Here is a 20,482-nt window from a genome sequence, read left to right as displayed (position 1 = left end):
TGCCATTCCGAAAGAGGTGGCGTGTGTCTGGTTAAGAAAAAAGCAAGTAAGTTACAAGGCAGAGCTGGGAGGGCTGGCACTCTGGCGCCTGGGACCCATCAGGGAAGCATGGGAATTGGTGTTCCTGAGAGGTCACAGGCTGGGTTTTCCGGGACATGAGGACAAAGAATGGAACAGCAAAGCAAATATCTCTGGCTTCTCAAAGTGCCCCATGGTTCAGGTGTGGAGCATGGGAGAATGAAGGTGGGGAGAGGGTCCCGGAGAAAAGGGAGGGCCAGGTGTATGACCCCTGAACCATTTACAGTTTAAACATGTATTGCAACAGCCATGTTTGAGGTGACAACAGGGCCCTTCATGTGCCTGTTTCCCCCATAATAGAGGTCCTTCTGCCACCCCACCCTTCCTGGAGGGGCACTGCCCCAGCACACCTGGCCATGGGCACAGTATCTAGGGACCCCGTTGCCCTCCACAAAGCCCAGCAGGAGTGTGAGGATGGAGTGAGTGAATAATGGGCTCACCTGCCCAACAGAGGCTGGGGCGGGGGGGCGGGGGGGCACTTGGTGGGATGTTTTCCAGGGGAGCCAGCCCTCAGTGGAGGCTGATTGCTCTGGGACTGGCCCAGACCCCTTCCAACTTTGAGGTTCTGTGATTCAACAGTGCAGCATTCCCTGAAGCCCCACTGTGAGCTGGGGACAGAGAAGTAATCCCCCACTGATGGAGTCCCTACTGTGTGCCAAACACTGGGCTTCCTGTGCATGCTGTCACCTCATGTCATGACAAGCCAATGAGGAAAGAATCATCACCCATCTAAGAGGGGGGAACCAGGAGGGGCAGCCCCAGGCTTCCCCTGCAGCACAGAGTACCTGAGGGAGAACCCCACAGCATAACCTTTCCTGTAGCATTTACGCCCCATGAGAAAAGGGCCTGGGTAGCAGGTGTTAGGCACCAGGTGGCACCTGGTAGCTGAGATGAGAGGTTCTGTCTTAGAGCCAAGGAGTTCAGTGTCCCCACCCCTTGGGCTGGCGGAGGCAGAGCCAGAGGCCAGCGGGTGCCAGGTCTTGTTTGTGTGTGTTTGTGGGACTTGAGTTTCTGATAGATGATAATCATTGCCAGGCCTCCCCAGCTGGAACTGGAGCAGGCACAGTGCCAGGGCCTACCGCCCTCAGGACAAGTATAAGAGCCAAAGAGGACCTGGAGCCGCGCCAGGACAGAGGTGCCAGCCACCTGCGGGGACACCAGGGTGCAGAGCTAAAGCTGCGGCATTCAGACCGCCAGGTGGGCAGGGTCGGCTCTGGAAGTGGCCCCCTCTCTGGAAGGTCTGGGAGATGCCCTAAGGAAACCACGGGGCTGCACTGGTTGGAGGAAGTCACCAGAAGTTTAACTCAGCAGGGTGAGTACATTGCCATGGCTCCTGCCTTTCCCCACAAGCTCCTGGCCCTACGAGTGACTATCTGTCCCAGAGGTGCCAAGTGGAGACCGAGTGGCCACTTGTCACTTGTCAGGAATTTGAGCCCTGGATCTCTCAAAGAAGCAATGTGTGTGTGTGTGTGTGTGTGTGTGGGGAGGGGGGGATGGGGGGGGAGGGCAAGGTAGCAGAAGCACTATCATTTATCCTGTGCTCACCAAACACTGGGCACTGTGGGTTAACTCACGAAGTTGAAGCCAGAGGATGGAGGCCTGGCTTTGCATCCCAGTTCTCGAGGTATTACCTTCATTGACTCTTTTTTTTTTTTTTTAATAAATTTTATTGATTTTTTACAGAAAGGAGGGAGAGGGATAGAGAGTTAGAAACATCGATGAGAGAGAAACATCGATCAGCTGCCTCCTCCTAATGGGGATGTGCCCGCAGCCAAGGTACATGCCCTTGACCGGAATCGAACCTGGGACCCTTCAGTCTGCAGGCTGATGCTCTATCCACTGAGCCAAACCGGTTAGGGCCTTCATTGACTCTTACAACAGCCCTATGAGGTAGATATTTTACAGATGAGGAGACAGAAGCACAGAGATGTTAAGTTACTTGCCCACAGGCACATAGCAAGTAAGAAGCAAAACCAGGATTTGAACTCTCTGCCTCCAAAGCCTGTGCTCTTAACGTCCATATTATGCTATCATGTTGCTGTGGTAAGTCCCTTCCACTTTCTGAGGGGCAGTTTCCTTATCCTAGTTTGAGTCTGTAAGATATTGCCTTGAGATTCCCTAAAGGTACCTGGACATGGGTCAACTTTAAACATCAGGAAACCTTTTTGGAAACATTTGTCAAGAACTATGTGTCTAATACCTTTTGATCCAGCATTCAACTTTGGAAATTTATCATAAAGGACATAATCAGATTTATGAATAAGGAAGTTCATTATAGTTTTCCTTTTAATCACAGAAAATTAGAAGCAAACAAATTTGAGGAAAAAATTATGTACATCCTATGATGAAATAATAAGCAGCAGCACATGTTCAAAGGGTACTGAATGTTCTTGGGAAATTCTCATTTGTTACGTGGAAAAAGCACTTTATAAAATTATGCCTGGGTATGATCTATTTATAAATATGTATATACATAGGTTTATGAAACAAATATTAAAAACCAGAAAAAATACCCCTAAGGGTTGAGAGTTTATCTCTGAGAGATGGAAGTGTGAATATTTTTATATTTTTCTTTATTCATGTCTAGATTCCTCAAATTTTCTACAAAAATACACGTGTACTACTTTTTTAATTAGAAAAATTAAGGTGTGGTTTTTTTTGAAAACTATGGTTTTATTGATCTTTTTTATTTTTAGAAAGAAAGGGAGAGGAATAGAGAGATCGAAACATGAGAAAGAAACAGTGATTGGCTGCCTCCTGCACGCCCCTACTTGGGACGGAGCCCACCACCAGGGCATGTGCTGCCGACTGGCCTCCTGGCTCATGGGTTGATGCTCAACCACTGAACCACACCAGCCGGGCTGCTTCTGTTTTTTTAAATCCGATTTTTGGCCTTGGGCAGCTCTTCTCTGTTATATTGCACTCGTTGGCTTGAAGAGGAAACTGTATCTCAGGCTGTCCGTATTGCGAGGGTCACTGAGATGATCTGGTCCAACATGTTATATGTGGGGAAAGTGAGGCCTGGGGGTGCAAGGGACTTGTCTAAAGTTCCTAGGCCAGACTGCTAGAAGGGCAAGGAGGCAGAAGGGAATCACTCCTAGAATTTACTGTTTGTGGCTAACGTGTGTTCATAACTAACATGCAAGTGAGGCCGTGAATGTCGAGTGTAGCTGACCTCACAGACACACCCAGTGACAACTCAGGCTGGGAGTGACAAGGGAGAGTGAGCAAAGGGCAGCTGGGTGAGCATAGAGCAAGCCAGGTGTGCCCCAGACTTCTACCTCTCATCTGTCAGCCTCGCCCAGGGGCGCTTCCTCCCGGCAGGACTGAGGCCTCACTCGCTCACTGCTGGCCGCTGGATTCAGACAGGAGAATGAAAGGACTCCGCTGGCGTTACACTCGTCTGGTAAGGGGTCCAGCTGGGGCTGGGTGTTAGGTCAGGAAAGGTGGGGGAAGGTAAGCTCTCGGGCAGGGTGGGGCCTGAGCTAGGGATGAAGCAGGCAGGCAATTTGTTCCTCTTCCAAGTCCCTCTCCAGCTGGCCTGGAGTTCAGAGCAGGAACCCAGGGCCTTCGCTCCCAGACCCATGGTCCTGAGACGCCCCCCCCAAGGAGCATAGACTGCTGTTCCATTTCTTCCTCCCTCAAGTGGGTGCCAGACGGAGCTCTGTCCAGAAGCCCCACACAGCGAGGACCCCCTCCTTAGGCCTGAACCTGGAGAATAGGAAAGCAGTGTCTGAAACAGAGTGGAAGCTCGAGTGAGTGAATGAATGAATGTACTAACATACATGCCCCCTGACTCACATATATATAGGGTATCCCCCCAAAATGTATGCACACTTTAACAGCTGATAATTCACTGAATTTTCACTCCTTTCCAGGTTTATCTGATTTTAAATAATGGGTGAAGCCAGACTAAGCTTTGAACAAAGAAAATTTATCCTAAAATGCCACTAGACTTGTTTTTAATGGGGATCCATAAAAGATAAAGTTTATGGTTCAAAACCAACAACAATCCACAAATTGAGGGTACACAAATACTAAACAAAATGACTCTTTTTAAAAATGTTTTCAAGCATATTAACCCTTTTCTTCTTTTTTGAAAATATGTTTTTATTGATTTCAGAGTGAGGAAGGGGGAGGTAGAGAGACAGAAACATCAATGATGAGAGAGAATCATTGATCGGCTGCCTCCTGTGCACCCCTCACTGGGGAGCGAACCTGCAACCCTGGCATGTGCCCTGACTGGGAATCGAACCATGACCTCCTGGTTCATAGGTTGATGCTCAACCACTGAGCCATGCCTGCCAGGCCGAAATGATTCTTGATGTTTGCAATTCCATTACTTCGAGTTACCAGCAGTGCCTGGACCAGAACAGTCATCAGTTTGAAAACAGGCATTGACAAAAAAAATTATTCATTTTTGTAGATTCTTTTGAATTTTGAAAATGAACTGTATGTTAATAAACACCGACTTTATAATCATTTGAAGTGTGTATACATTTTTGGGGGACACCCTGTATTTATACAATCCCAACTCACACTCACAAATACATTGGCAGGTAAACACAAAGTTACATTCAACACCTTCTCACACTGATTTGCCTGCACAACTCTATTTTAAGGGAACACACACATTCACATGGACAATTGCACATTTTACACAAAACTGCACACGCCTCACCTATGACATGATTGTTTCACTGGCTGACGGGGGTCTCGTTGTCTTCTGTTGTAAAATGGAATAAGCAGCACATTCTTAGGATTCTTGGGGAAATTCGGAGAGATCGTGCACAGCTAGCACTTCACAAGGGCCTGGACAAGTGTGTGCTGATCAATGTCAGCCACTCTAGTTAATATTATTATGATCACTAGAAGCCCGATGAACAAAATTTCATGCCAAGAGTAGGCCTTCCTTCCCCCGGCTGCTGGCACCTGCTTCCCTCTGGCACTGGGACCTGGGCTTCCCTTGCAGCCCTGGCTTTGTCCAGAAGGTCATCCGGAAGGACATCTGGAAGGACGTCTGGTCTAATTAGCATATTATACTTTTATTATTATAGATGATTTCATGTACAATTTCACACAGCACCCAGGGCTGGGCTGTCACCTGCCCTTCTCTCCTGCCCCCGAGCTGAGAACTGGATCCCTGGCACCCACCCTGGGTCCAGAGCACACAGGCAGACAAACCACAGGGCCCAGGGCCACATCTGATGGGCGTTTGTGATTCCAAACTTTAGCTAGCAGGTACCAGGGAGGAAGCCGGCTGGCGGGACTGAGTCTTGTCTGTGATGGACACTTCCCAGCCTCCTCTGGCTGGGCTGGCAGGGGCCTGGGCAGGGGTGGCTGAGGCTCTCAGGCCTGGGAGATGTGGGAGCTGGTATCTTCTGTCCCTTGACTCACTAGGCCTCTTTGTGTCTTCACAGCCCAGCCAGGTGGAGGACGCTCTGTCTGGAGAGGAGGGTGAGGAGGGGGAAGAGGAAGAGGAGAAGGAGGCAGCCCCAGCTCCAGCCCCAGCTCCTGAAGATCCCGTGGAGCCCCAGTTGGCAGAAGCCAGCCAGGTTCTGGGAGCCTCAGAGATTAGGCAGGTTCGGCCTGGTTTATGGTGCAAGGATTTCAGCCCTGAGACTGAGAGTCCTACCCGCCTGTCCTACTCTCAGCCAGGTCCAAGGACACCTGGGATCACTCCTGCTCTGAACCCTGCTCACTGTGTCACCCTGGCAAATCATTTCTCCTCTGGGCTTTCCTTTCCCACTTGTCAAACAATCCAGTAATACCAGTCACCGTCTTCACTGGGCCAAGAAGTGAAGGATATTTGAAATAAACTAATGTTTAAGTAGAACCAGCCCTTGGGAACTGAAGCCAAACTTGGGGTAGGAATGAGAGGATGAGGGGAGGGGGATTAGGAGGAGGGATTCAGCACCTCATCTATTCTCCAGCCACTAGAGGTCAGGGTGACCAAGGAGAGAGAGACCTGACCTGGGTTCAAATCCTGACTCTGCCACTTGCTGCCCATGTGGGCTTTAGACAAGCTGACCACCTCCCCTAGCTTCATCTGTAAAATAGTCTCTCTCTGAGGGCTACTCCTAACAGGTGTAAAAGTCCCCTGGAAACAGGAAACCACTCTGTAAACTATAAAGTATCTTGTTTGTGTGAGTGGGACCACCCCTGGGGATAGTAAAAGGAGACTGGGAGGATGAGGATTCCCCCCCACTCACCTCTGGACCTGTCTCCAGCTCAGCCTCCACCTCCCCCCGAGAGTCATTGGATATTCTTGGAGTCTGGCCTTCTGCACGGCAAGGGATGGCTTCAGTCTGCAGAGCCTGTACAGGCAGATGGAGGGCCACAGTGGGCCCGTGCTGCTGGTGCTGAAGGACCAGGATGGGCAGGTGAGCCGGGCTGGGGAGTGTTAAGGAAAGGATGTGTGTAGATGGGCCCTTGGGGGCCTCTCCACCCTCCAGCACTGCCCTAGGCTCCCCAACTGCCCCTCTAAGATGAGCCTATATCACCAAGCTTGGAAATTGGGTTTCCAGAGGATCATCTATTTCCTTCCAGCTGCAAAATGCAAGTTCTTCTTCTTTCCAGATATTTGGGGCCTTCTCCTCCTCAGCTTTCCGACTCAGCAAAGGCTTCTATGGTACCGGCGAGACATTCCTCTTCTCCTTCTCCCCACAGCTGAAGGTGATGCTCCCACCCTTGTGGGAGGGTATGGGAGGGGGTCTATGGCAGGACAAAAATCCCAGGGTCCCAGTGGCCCCCAGCTCCATCCCCTGTGCTGGGGTGCCTGGTGTCCTCCAATCTTCCCACAGAGGGAAGGCAGGAGGGCAGTGGCAGGCAGAACACCCCCTTTGGCCTGCCCATCGTTGTGAGTGTTTGTTTAAATACTCAGTAGGTCCTTGGCAACCACTTACTGGCTCTGAGAGGAAGAGGTTTGTTGCTCCAGATACAGGCTGGAAAGACAAGTTTAGTCGAAGTGCAGGTAGATCTGGGGGCGCTGTGAGCAAGGATGGAGGAGGTGGTGTGAAGGTTGAGGGGAGAGAAAGTATCAACTAGTGATCACGAGAGTGGAAAGGGAAGCCCATGAGAGAAAACTAGAGACACGGAAGGACAGCCAGGCAATGCTGATGGGAGGGTTGAGACTGAATTTTAAAGCAAGCCAGGTACTTTGGCATGTGCTTCCCTCCAGCAACATTCAGCTCTTCAGGTTCAGGCAAAGGAGAGCGTGCAGAGTGGAGGGAGGGTTCATCCATGAGGGGTTTGGCCAAGCTGTTTTAACCGAGGAGAGAGGGAAAAGGAAGTTGAAGGGAGTGGAAATACAAGATGGAGGGAGAAATAGTGCTGGATACTTTGGTTTGCGATTAGGTACCTCCTCTCCAGTGTACAGACCAAGACACCTACAGACACATCCAGCAGCACAAACATCTGGTCATATGATGAGGAGGTCACAAGCAGCTAGGGACTGCCTTGCGATAGGCGAATGCACCTTATCTATTGCATTGCTTGGTAATCTCATCAGAAAAGAGGAAAGGGGTCAGTTGTCCATAGTGAAGCCACACTGGAGACTAGTCATCGCCGCTTGCCTTCCGGGGTTCACATACTAGAATTCTACAATTTTCCTCTTACTGAACTGACAACTCCTTGGCAGAATTCTTTGTTCCTCCTCATCTTCCCCAGCCTTTTAATATCACAGGTCCTAGAGCTCAGTTTTGGGTTCTCCGCTCTTCTCTGATTATCCTTTTTCTTCAAGGTCCTATCCATTCTTACAGTTTTCTATGCCGTCCATGTGCTCATGGCCTCTTCCCCTGGACTCCAAACTCACATACATCCAAACACTATCCAGTGGCTCCACAAATCTCAAACATGGCATTTCAGATCTCACATGTCCAAAGCTGACTTTCCCCCATAAAACAGCGCCTCCTGCCATCTTCCCCAACAAAGTTAATTGGCACCTCCATCTTTCCCGCTGCTGAGACCAAAAATTTTGGAGTCCTTCTTAACATCTCTTCTACACCTCACGTCTGAGCTGTCAACGAAATTTGACTGTTCTGCCTTCTCTTTCTATCTATATCCAGAATCCACCACTTTTCACCATGCCCTTTGCAATCATCATGGTTCAAGCCACCATCATTATTTGCCTGTGTTCTTGCTCTAGCCTCCTACTGTTTCTACCTTCAATCATCACAGTAGATGAAATGATCCCTTTAAAAGCTAAGTCAGAGCATGTCACGGACTCCACGCTGCCAATGGCTTCCTTTCTCACTCCGAGAAAAGCCAAAGTCTTTAAAATAACTTACAAGTCCCTACATCTTCTGACCTCTCACTGTTCTTTCTTTTTAAATGTTTTTATTGATTTTTAGAGAGAGAGAAAGATAGAAACATCAATGAGAGAGAAACATCACCGATTGGCTGCCTCCTGCATACCCCCTACTGGGGATTGAGCCCGCACTTGGGTATGTGCCCTGACTGGGAATCAAACCAGTGACCTTTGGTTCATGGATTGACACTCAACCACTGAGCCACACCAGCTAGGTTGTTGTTGTTTCTTGCTACTTTTCCTTTACCTCATTATGTTCTAGCCACACTGACCTCTGAGCTGGTCATTAAACACGCTGGCCTGCTATTACCTCAGGGCCTTTGCACATGATGTTCTGCCTATAGCGCCCTCCATTGGGTCTCCACAAGGCTTAGTTCTCACCTCCTTCAGTTCTCAAATGTCACCATCTCAGAGAGGCCTTCCCTGGTCACCTGATTTAAATTTATAATACTCTACCCCCGGGAAACCTGTTAGCCCTTTTCTACCTTTTTCTACTTAGCATTTGTCACCACCTAACACACTATTTATTTTACTTATGGATTTGCCTCCTCCAACTAGAATGGAAGTCCCATGAAGTAGGCATTTTTGTCTGTTATGGTCACCATTCTACCCATTGCCTGAAACAGTACCTGCTGCTAAATGCTAAAAAAACAAATGAGTAATTTTCTCAGGGGCTTGCTATCTGTCTTCCTAGCCTATCGTTATGAAGTCTTACTTTTCAAAAATTGGTTAATTTGTGCCTGTCTTTGATCTTTTGGGACTTACGTTCTTCATGAATTCCCAACAGTTCCTTGACCACTACTCCAAGCAGCATCATGAAGATGGTCTTAATTTCTTCTGTAGCAATGTTTACCTTACTCCTTCAAGTTCAAAGGCCATGTTCCTTGATGAAAGTAGAAGAGGACTTGAATGGTTCTGTCTTCTCGTGGTCACTTGTTAATATTGTCTCATCTCTTCTGAGACCAGGCTTATCTTTTATTAGTCCATTTATTTATTTTTAATTTTTAATTTTTTTTTTTTTTTTTTGCTAAAAACCCTTTGGTCCATCGCTTTTTTTTTTTTTTACAACTAATTATAGGCAATAATGTACTATGCTTTTGCAGCCCTTTTAAAAATCTTTGTATTAACTGAATTAACTCTTGAGTAATTTATTTGTTCAACAAACATCTATACCGCCCTGGCTGGGTAGCTCAGTTGGTTAGAGCATTGTCCTGATACGCCAAGGTTGCAGTTTCAACCTCCATTCAGGGCACATACAAGATGCAACCAATGAATGCATAAATAAGTAGAACAACAAATCAATGTTTCTCTCTCTCAAAAAAAAATCAATAAAAACAAACAAACTAGAAAACACATCTATACCATGTCTTAGGAATACTGCCAGGAATCAAGACAGCTCTCACAGAGCTTATATGTTAGGGGGCAAGCAATGACACATGAACAGGGCACCTCAGTGAGAAAGGAAAAAGGGTCTGGGAGGAAGGGCTACTTTAGATAGGGTGGTCCAGGAAATGTTTCTGGGATGACATTTGAGATGAAGAATGAGAAGTGAGCCATTTGAGGATCTGCAGGAAGACCATCTGGGCATAGGGACCAGAAGGCGTGAAGGTCCTGAAGCAGGAATAGCTTTGGGTGTCCCAGGGACAGAAAGGCCGGTGTAGCTGAAGTGCAGTCAGAAAGGAAGGGAAAAGGTCAGAGAGAAAATCAGGGGTCCGAGCCGGCTTGGCTTCCAGCTACAGTGAGGAGTTGGATTTTGTTCCCATTGCACTGGGAAGCCTTTGGAGGGCTTTAGGCAGAGGAATGATAATATCTGATTCGATTCTGAGTCGGTCACTCAGAGTGCAGTGTAGAGATGGGCTGTGGGCAGGAGACAGTGGAAGCTGTGATCCAGCAAGGAGTGGCTTGGCGTGGATGTGTGGGCAAGAATGAGTAGAGATGGATAGGACAGAAATACTGGTAGTCAGGGGGTGTCTGGGGTGGGCCTGCAAGACTTGCTGAGGAGCTGGTGTGAGGCAGCACTGGGGGATGGGTGGGCTTGGTGCTACCTCCAGTGAGAGATGAGGGGACAGTTAGTTAATGGTAGAATTAGGGCCTGACTCCTGACCCTACCTCCTGTGGGCTTTTCCCCTCCTCTCTCCAGCTTTGGAAGCAGTAAGCCTGAGGTTCTGTTCTATTACTAGAACAGAGGGGCTGTGAGATTCAGACTGCAGAGCAAGAGGAGGTGAACTCCAGAGAGAATGGCAAAAAATTTCAAGAGCCAGGAGCCTAGAATACTTCCTGGGCTTAGTTGGGGCCTGGATGTCCCATTCCCTTTACAATACTGCCACCCAGTGGTGTGGAGTTGAACTGCAGGGCAGTAACGAACCTTTTCCTGTCATGCCAGGTCTTTAAGTGGACAGGAAGCAACTCTTTCTTTGTGAAAGGAGACTTGGATTCACTGATGATGGGCAGTGGCAGGTGGGTGTCTCAGTCCTCCCAGAGCCTCAGGGTGGTCTGTGTTCTGGTCCCTTCTATCCAGAAAGGCTGAGCTAGGTTGTCTCATAAAATGAGGAGGCTGGTGGTTCACTTTCAGGCCTCTCCCTTCAGCAGCCCCTCAACTTCCCTCTAAGACAGCGGTTCTCAACCTGTGGGTCGCGATCCCTTTGGGGGTCGAACGACCCTTTCACAGGGGTCGCCTAAGACCATCGGATAACACATATATAATTACATATGGTTTTTGTGATTAGTCACTATGCTTTGATTATGTTCAATTTGTAACAATGAAATTGGGGGTCACCACAACATGAGGAACTGTATTAAAGGGTGGTGGCATTAGGAAGGTTGAGAACCACTGCTCTAAGACAACATTGAAGAAAAAGGATGGCATGGACGCTCCCTCTGAGTGTTTGCAGTCGGTGACCGCTTAGTCCGAATTTATGTCACTTTGGGAAGAGCATTCCACGTGGTTGGATGAGGCTAGCCTCAAATTTACCTGTCTGCACCGTGATCCTAGGGAATGTAACTCACTGGAGTCTGCCCAGGAACCCTGCCTAAGGGTGTGTATATGTGTGTGTTGGGGGTGGGAAGGGGAGTGGGTTAGGAAGAAAAGGTTAGTCTTGCCCCTGGTATGACCTGCAAATTGAGGCAGAATTAATCCTATCCTGAGGACAAAGATGACAACACTGATCAGGACCAGGCAGCTGCTCTCCCAGCTGCCTGAACAGCCTTCAGAGGCAGCTGGACACAGAACCCACCAGCTTTTTCTGACTTGCAGTAACTCACTTCCCAGCTCCAGCCTAGGTTTGCTGTCAGGTGAAGGAGTTAACGTGGATGCTCTCTGAAGTGTTTTGGACTCAGAGTCCACACCTCTGAGATTCACTCCTTTGGTTAAACCTTGCTATCTTGCCCTAGCTGGTTTAGCTCAGTGGTTGGAGCGTCGACCCACGGGGGTCCTGAGTGTGATTCAGGTCAAGGGCAGGCTCGATTCTCCACACTCCAGGGCATGTGCAGGAGGCAAAAGGCAAACAATGAATGTCTTTCTCACGTCAATGTTTATCTCTCTATATCTCTCCCTCTCCTTTCTACTCGCTCTAAAAATCAATGGAAAAAATATCCTTGGGTGAGGATTACCAACAGCAACAAAAAGCAAAAACAGAAAACAAACCTTGCCATCTTAAATACATTCCAAATGTTCTAAAACTGTGGTGAGCGTTGCACCACTGTATATATTTATTAAAACCACTGAACTGTAAAAAAAAAAAAATACTCTAAAACCTGTGGGGAATAATGTGTGGAGTCTCCCAACAATTCAGGATAAATCGGTTTAAGGGACTTTGAAATATAAGCCGTCATGGTGTGGGTCTGAAAGGTCTCAACACCCAGGAGAGAGCCATGCCAAGACTTTCCTCTTCTCTTTAGTGGCCAGTTTGGGCTGTGGTTGGATGGAGACTTGTATCACGGAGGAAGCCACCCCTGTGCGACCTTCAACAATGAGGTGCTGGCCCGGCAGGAGCAGTTCTGCATCAAGGAGCTGGAGGCTTGGGTTCTGAGCTGATGGCCTCACAGTGGGCAGCTTCCTGAGGTAGCAGGTGCTCTGACCTGCTCATGGATGTCATCCAGGCCCTTACACGGGGCAGGCCATTCTGTCCAAAACACAATGGTGAAGTGTCCTAGTGCCGACTGTGGCTGTGAGCCAGCCTCCTGGTGGCCTGGGGACCCAAGACAGGCACGGGGCCGAAACAGAAGGAGTGAAAGCCAGTTACACCTCACCTGAGCAGGGCAAAGTCCCTCATGAAAATTATCTTCTAAAAAATTATGCAATGAATACATGTTTATTGTAGAAAAAAAACAGAAGACATTAAAAACTTAAATTGCCTAAAATTTAACCACCCCCCAAAACACTACCATTTTCATGTACAGTGGGGCCTTGACTTACAAGTGCCCCGACTAACGAGTTTTTCGAGATACGAGCCGTCTCTCAGCCAATTTTTTGCTTTGAGTTGCGAGCTAAAATTCGGGTTACGAGCCAGCTTCAGATACCCCACCGCTAGTTGGCGCAGCGAACGTCACAGTGAACGCCACAACATCAGCCCAGCATCACGTGTCTCACTCGTTCACTTTTTGATCTGACATATGAGTAATTTATGAGCTCCGTCATGGAACGAATTAAACTCGTAAGTCAAGGCCCCACTGTATATCCTTCCAGATAATTTTTCATGGAGATATATAGCTTACAAAAATGGGATTCTACTCTATATATTTTGGAAATTATTTTAACTTAAAGACTATTGTCAAACCACAGACACCTGGGCTTAGTGAAACTAATAAAGACTCTAGTAGTATCATTCTTTTTCTAGAACAATGGGGGCTGTGTGCCAGGTACTTGCAAATCTAATTTTATGAGGAAGATATGAAAGCGGCAAATGAACAGTATGCATATTTAATAAAGAAACTAAACAGGAGTTCAGAAAACTAAGAAAAATCCATATCCCTTCCCATACTTGTACCCACCTCCTACCAGAGGAAAATATTCTTTATTATGCTATTGTTCACCATAATTGATTAAGAAAAGTTAAATAACACACATCCTGTTAAATATCATCCCCTCTCTCACAGATCCAACATAGCATTGAGGTACCAAAAACTATGTGGATAAATTCCTAGACCTGTTTCCTTGGCACAAAAAGGTCAAAACTGGGCACAGTGTGAGAGTCGTTAAGGAAGACATCTTTGGTTTTAAGATGGAGATACATTATGAAGCTTTATTGCAGGTATTAAATATTTACCCAAATTAAGTAACCAGTCATTTAAACTTGCAGTTCTGTTTACAGTCTCAAGGTGATAAGATTCAGTAACTCCAAAGACTAAGCTGTTAAAGTCTCCATTTTTATACAAACAGTGATGATGTTTCTTAAAATAAATCTAACCTTGTAAATGACACATGGTTCTCATCATTAAAATAATTGTAAAAAGCATAAAGTGCAGCTGCCTTATATGCAATAGATTTAAGTTATTTATCAGGACAATGATACAGTATTGGGACTACAAAATTTCAACGTAAACCACAATGATTTAAAGGTAGGAGTTGCAAAAATAAAACAATCTTAGCAGAAAAACTACATTCTTAACTGTGGGTCTGGGTTCACGAAGTCTGAAGCCCAGAGTTCTCACTGGATGTTGTAGAGGCACCATGGCCAATACAGGTATGGCCCCGTACCATGGCTGACTTCACCTGTGCTTCTTGAGCCCCCATGTGAACACATCCCCACCCACATGGCATCACAGTGGAAGTGAGAAAAGGATTTTAATTATTCTCCTCTTAATTAGGGTCAACTCTTGATTATCTATATTGGGGTGGAGGAGGGGGAGTGAGACTATATAGAACGGCAGACATTCCGAATATTTTTCACTCTGGTGTCAACTGAACCTGGTTATATAGTGGGAGGTGGCACCATTCCTAAGAGTTGGGATAATCTGCTGGCCTGTGTTCAAATTCCTCCCTTCCTCCACTCACTCCTGCCACAGCCAGGGCTGGCTCCAATAAGAGGTGAAGGGCTCACAAAAAAATGACTCCCATTCCTCACTACCTTGCATCTTCAGGATCCTCTGGCCACCACTGGCTTTGGCTCTAACTCCAGACTTTGCTCTTGGTGAATTTCTGTAGAGCTGGACATGTGGGGCGGGAGGGGGGGTGGGGTGGGGCACGTTGCTCAGCACAGGAGCACTGCTCAACCACAGTGGCGTCCACTCCACAGCTAAAGGTAACGGAATCAATTTACAACGGGGAACCTGGAATTCCCTGGGTAATCACTCAGCTCAGCACAGGCAGTTCCGTCTTTGCTCTGAAACCATAAAATGCACTGGAACCAGCACCAACCAAGTCCAGCTCTGAGCAGCCCTGAGGAGGGTTCCTGTGACGGCCTCTGCTCAGCTCCCGAAATGCAGGAGCAAGTCGGAGGGGAGCTCCTTTTCCCGGCTGGGTAGTGGTATAGCCAAGACTCGGGCAGTGAGTATTTAGGAGAGAAAGAAACTGCCTGGGTCTGGAGGCACAACTGACCCAGAGGACAGCCTGGTTTGGGGGATCCCTCTGCCACTGAGGGTAGGTTCTCCTAAAAGGTATTTTATGTCTCACTTCAGAGGCCAGAGTCCTCTGATTTTTTCAATAATTTAATCAGGCTTCTCACCGAAGAGTTGGAGCCCACTCCTGGTTCTCATCTCTTACTGCTTACCCCAACTTGGCTAAAAGGGTGAGGGAAGGTGTCTTGCTCTAATGTTTAGATCACTTAAGGGGAGATGTCCTCAAGGTGACATTTCCTCAGAGGCTAGGATTTCGGTTGGTTTTAACCTTTGCTGTTCATGACAATCGCAACTTCAAATTCCAATGTGTACCCTTGTATCACTTCCAATTTTCTTTTTTTAAAAAACAATCATATGTCACAAAAGTTTTCTAAGAAAATAGACTACTAAAAGAGAAAGGCTTTAATTAATACTAAAAATAGGTTAGGTTTTTTTATAGCATACATAGCAAGATTTGCCTATTACCTTGTAGTTTCTTTGAATAAAAATTGTTTAGCTTCAGCATAGGTATACATTCAAAATATAAAATAAAGTTACTTGTTCAGCATAGGCGCACTCTGATCAAATTCCCTCAATTACTTAATTGTGTTGGGGTGAGGGACTTTTGTAAACAAGTGATTGCAGACATTCATCCAGAGGCATCCGCAAAGTCCAGGGTTCTCCTTGCGTGGGTAGAAGCTGAACTCTCAGCTGAATTTGGGCAATTCCATTCCTTTTTTAGAGGTGTTATAAGTGGGGCTATAACATCGCCATCCTGTCAAAGAGAAAAATACCAGGAACTGAGAAAAGCCAGTTTTCATAATTTCAGGGAAAGTCTCGGGTACATGCAGACTGATCATGTCCAGGCCTACTTATTCTTGAGAAACCCCAAATTACAAATACACCCTGCATTTGGGTCAAATTAGAAACACCAAAATCCTAAGCAGATAAGAGCTTTGCTTAGCAAAAGCCACCAGACCTATTCTTTTCAAAGACGGTCAGAAGCAGCACACTGCCCAGTTCTTTAACCCCCTCCCTTCATACACCTTCACAGAATACATACTGTCCTGTTTTCCCAGGAGAAAGAGAGACTTAACTGGACCCCTGCTCCTCCCTTGCCTAGTCCCCCCCCCCTTTTTTTTTTTAACATTTTATGTATTGATTTTAGAGAGCAGAAAGAAGAGAAAGAACGAGAGAGAAACACTGTTTTGTTCTTCCATTTACTTATGCATCCATTGGCTGCTTCTTGTATGTGCCCTGACCGGGGATAGAATCTGCAACCTTGCATATGAGCTACCCGGTCAGGACCTTTGTCCAGTTCCCTCTGCAATACATGGCCCTGGTCTACAAGATGGCAAAAACAATAAAAACAAACAAACTAACAAACAAAAAACCGGGAAGAACAGGTATGTACCTACAGAACTTGAACTTTTCTCTGCAGAGCTATAACCTAGACTCATCAGCATAGACTCTGCCCAAAATGAGGAACAGTGTAAGAAGCAAGATGTTTTAATACCTGACTCTATCCTAAATAAACCATTCTTGAATTTATGAATAGATTCTTTTAGGTTATATAAGAGCGCAGGACCTTTGACAGCCTTTCGTGTACCAGGAAAGTGATGTCTGTGGTAGAATGCTGTGCTCATTCGCCTGTTTGCTCTCAGATCCACTCATCACCTTCCCTCTCCTTCACTCTGTATTATGGGGCTGCTCTTGTAAACTCCCATTTCCCAGCTCCCAACCTATTGGCTTCCAGTTAGGTTTGGCCCATGGGAGGCACTGGTGGAAGATTGCAAAAGAGGAGGGCAGAGCCCGGCCAGCATGGCTCAGTGGTTGAGCATCAACCCATGAACCAGGAGGTCACAGTTCTATTCCCAGTCCAGGCACAGGCCCAGGTTGTGGGCTTGATACCCGATGAGGGGCGTGCAGGAGGCAGCCAATCAACAATTTTCTCTCATCATTGGGGTTTCTCTCTCTCTCCCTTCCTCTCCTTCCTCTCTGAAATCAATGTTAATTAAAAACCCGCACACCATATTTGAAAAGAGGGCAGAGAAGCCTGGGTATTTCTCTCCCTAACCCTCTGGCACAGGCAGCAGTAACTGTGACGCTTCTGTGGTTCTAGCTTCTGCAGATTACCCCAGCACCTCAACTCCCACCTCCTACCCTAGAGCTTCCTACTGTTGTCTCAACCATCCCATTTGCTGGTTTAGCTCTGCCAAAAATTTGTATCAAAGGCCCCATTTTAAATTTCTTATTTTGAATTACACTGGATCTGACTTGATACAGCTATGAAAAGCAGCCATTTAATTGCCATGATACTCATATTTGGAAGATCTATCTCAAAGTCAACATTATTTGTCTTCAAATCCATCTCTCTTTCTACCAAATGTCCTTATTTCTACCCATTCTAATTTCAACTCCAGTGAATTTTATAAATGCAAACCTGAATATGAATATGTCATTCTCCTGCTTAAAACACTACATTGGCTCCCATTATTCATGGCTTAAAGGACTATGCACAATGTCCTAGACCCCTCCCCTAAATGCACCATATTCTTTTGCATCTTCTGATCTCCCCTCCCCCCTTTAATTCAGCTGACTCCTTCTCATCCATCCTTCAGGTCTCAGCTTCTAAATCCTTCTTTATTTTATTTTATTTATATAGAAAGAGGTGGGATTGGGAGGGAGACAGAGACATTGATATGAGAAACATTGATCAGTTGCCTCCCATATGCGCCCAGACTGAGGATTGAACCCAAAACCTGGGTATGTTCCCTTCTGGTGTACGGGGTGATATTCCAACCAACTAAGCCATACTGGCCAGAGCCTAAATCCTTCTTTAAATAAGCCTTTTCCAAACAACCAAGTCTGGCTTAAATTATACTCCTGTAATTGTGATTTGTGTGCCTGTCATCCCCAACTAGAGTGAGATCTGTGGGAACTATGTCTGCCTTAGGTATTGTGCCATCCCTAGTACCTATCACAGGATCTGGCAAAAGTACTCATTCAATGAGTGAATATATCTAGATTTAAGATAGTTATTGCCCCAATGGCTGAACTTTAATAGCCTCTTGCCTCTTTGCTTCCGTCTCTTCAAGTTCCTATCTATCTGCCACTAGAGTTTTCTTCCTTATTCAATGACTAGAGGCCCAGTGCACAAAATTCATGCCTGGTAGGGTCCCTAGTGGCTGCCGGCCAGGTACTCCCTCCTCTCTTCCCCCAGCTGCCTGCCACAGCCTCCGCCACCACTGGTTGGGCCTTCCTCCCTTCCCCGGGCTGGCCCCGCCCCCTGGTTGAACTCCCAGAAAACTCCCTGTCGAGGGGACAATTTGCATACTATGCTTTTATTATATAGGATTTAGTTCCTTAGATACTATAGTACCGAAGACAGAGACATCCTTTCTTATTCCCATGGGTCTCACTCTAGTTGGAGATGACAGGTACAGAAGTAAATAATAATTACAGCAGCACAGTAAGACTTGAATACTCTCCATGATTCCCTCCCAGCTGTACATAAGAAAAAAATCTTTCTTAACTGATTATACAAGGTGCTCCATAATCTAGTTCACTCTTCCCACTTAATTTATCACAACTCTTCTACTCCCGTCAGCAGGTCTCCACATGGTCCTCTCAGACATACTCAGCTTGTTCCACTTTCATGCCCTTTTCTGATGCTCTCATTGCCAAATATGTGCACCCTTCTCTGCTAACTCACCCAAACACAACTGGCCTTCTGGAATGAGTAGAAGCCTTCCTCTTTCAGAAGGCTTTTCTGTCTGCTCTCTCAACTCTGAATTCTGACAGAAATCACCTGGACCACTCCATCTGGCACCTGATAAAGAACTGATGTACTCAGCTACTCTTCCATGTCATTTTTGTTTCCTTTAGGATCCACTGCATCGAGGGAAAAGGCAGCTATGGTGTTGTGAGAGGGAGTCCTAGACTGGGAAGTAGAATGCTATTTTCCACCTGCCTGCTAATTATATTCATTCAGTCAACAAATATAGATTGGTCACTTTCTCTGTGCCAGGCACCTACTATGTGTATGTCAATGAAAGATAATTTTGACAACATTCTCTACAGGATTGGCAACCACAGCTTGGTTCTACTTCCTCTCCACACTCTTATTTTAGAGAACGGGGTTTCAAATAAGAAGTTAGAAAACTTATTACCAGTTGTATGTGTACTTAAGCAAGTTAACTACTCAGTGTTTGCAATGCCCTCTGAAAGATGAGGACACTATGACTCACTCCCAGGTCACTAAAAGGACTGGAAAAAACAACTGGTAAGAACATTACAAAGTACTAATAACATGCTCACCATTTTAAACATTTATTAAGACAATAATGATAAACAGAGTACCCACTCACAACTGGTATAGGAAGAAAACCTATAGATTGACATAGATTCAGACATTTTAAAAGAAAAGCTTAAAGTGGAAAACTTTTTTTTTCAAAACCATAACCAAAATGACTATAATTTAAATGAGAACTTTCCAGAGGGACATAAGGATCCCTTTTGTCTTTACTTAAATATAAAATATTGTGCCCAGCTGGTGTTGCTCAGTGGTTGACCTATGAACCAGGAGGTCAGGGTTCCATTCCCAGTGGAGGGCATGTAGGAGGCAGCTGATCAATGATTCTCATCATTGATGTTTCTAACCTCTCTCCCTCTCCCTTCCTCTCTAAAATCAATAAAAATAGTATTTTAAAAAACTGTGCAAAGTAATGAGTAATAAGCCACCTACCTGCGGTTTGGTGAAATCTTTTTTTGCGCACCAATGAACAAAATATTGTTGTGCAGCATGCACACTCTTCTTATCCGTCTTCTTACAATATACTCGAATTAGCTGCTCCTTAAATTGTTTTGGCAAAAGCTGTGAAGCCTTTTTAAAGAAAAGATTTCACTGTCACCTTGAATTCACACTATGAAGAGAGATCAGCCATTCCTAAGTTCCATTCTTGACGTTATATTTAAAGCACCACATTGCTTTGCTATATTACCCTAATTATAATCCAAAGAAAAGAACTAATGGTAGTTGTCATTAAAAAATGCCCTACAGTCCGGCCAGTGTGGCTCAGCAGCTGAGTGTCAATCCAGGAACTGAGAGGTCATGGGTTCAATTCCCAGTCAGGGCACATGCCCGGATTGTGGGCTCCGTGCAGGAGGCAGCTGACCAATGATGATGTTCCTCTCTCATTGATGTTTTTCTCTATCTCTCACCCTTCCTCTCTCTCTAAGAATAAATAAAGACATATTTTTTAAATGCCCTACAACTCTATGTCAATTAATAAGAGACTAAAGGTTTGTATTATATAATTGTATGTAGATTACAGACTCTCATACAGAAGACAGGCAAATAAGCACATTTAACCTACATGATTTCAACCATATAACACTCCCTTACCAGCAGATTTAAAACCTAGCCTTTACACCAAAAACAGTACTTTTATCTAGGTTCAGGAAACAGAAAAAACTAGCTGTTATAATGATCTAGTTTACATAAAATCAGGCACACCTTTAATTTTAAAGATAAGCCTATTCTAAAAAAAATAAAAATAA

General features: G+C 45.9%; 2 protein-coding genes across 4 annotated transcripts in view; one reads left to right on the top strand and one right to left on the bottom strand.

Annotated features, from left to right (window-relative positions):
* Positions 1–1,209: 1,209 nt before the first annotated feature.
* Positions 1,210–12,838, top strand: TLDC2 (TBC/LysM-associated domain containing 2). Of its 2 annotated transcripts, none has more exons than XM_036323379.1 (7): positions 1,210–1,390; positions 3,384–3,484; positions 5,499–5,660; positions 6,309–6,461; positions 6,658–6,753; positions 10,770–10,843; positions 12,284–12,838. In XM_036323379.1, the coding sequence occupies exons 2-7, from the start codon at positions 3,452–3,454 to the stop codon at positions 12,417–12,419; spliced, it is 654 nt and encodes a 217-aa protein (XP_036179272.1). In that variant the 5' UTR covers positions 1,210–1,390; positions 3,384–3,451; the 3' UTR covers positions 12,420–12,838. The 2 variants fall into 2 exon arrangements, with proteins under 2 accessions (XP_036179272.1, XP_036179273.1); XM_036323380.1 differs by having other exon boundaries at positions 3,374–3,484.
* Positions 12,839–13,244: 406 nt separating this feature from the next.
* The window catches only part of SAMHD1 (SAM and HD domain containing deoxynucleoside triphosphate triphosphohydrolase 1), a 66,633-nt gene continuing 59,395 nt past the window's right edge, over positions 13,245–20,482 (bottom strand). For both annotated transcript variants that reach the window (XM_036322312.1, XM_036322313.1), the window contains exons 15-16: positions 19,668–19,805; positions 13,245–15,695 (exon numbers count right to left, since the gene is read on the bottom strand). In XM_036322312.1, coding sequence (XP_036178205.1) covers positions 15,570–15,695; positions 19,668–19,805 — 264 coding nt within the window. In that variant the 3' untranslated portion in view covers positions 13,245–15,569. The remainder of the gene's footprint in view (positions 15,696–19,667; positions 19,806–20,482) is intronic.

This window comes from Myotis myotis, unplaced genomic scaffold (assembly GCF_014108235.1).
Source record: "Myotis myotis isolate mMyoMyo1 unplaced genomic scaffold, mMyoMyo1.p scaffold_m19_p_9, whole genome shotgun sequence".
NCBI lineage: Eukaryota > Metazoa > Chordata > Mammalia > Chiroptera > Vespertilionidae > Myotis > Myotis myotis.
Note: the sequence above shows the minus strand (reverse complement) of the source record. Positions and strands in the feature narration are given on the sequence as shown.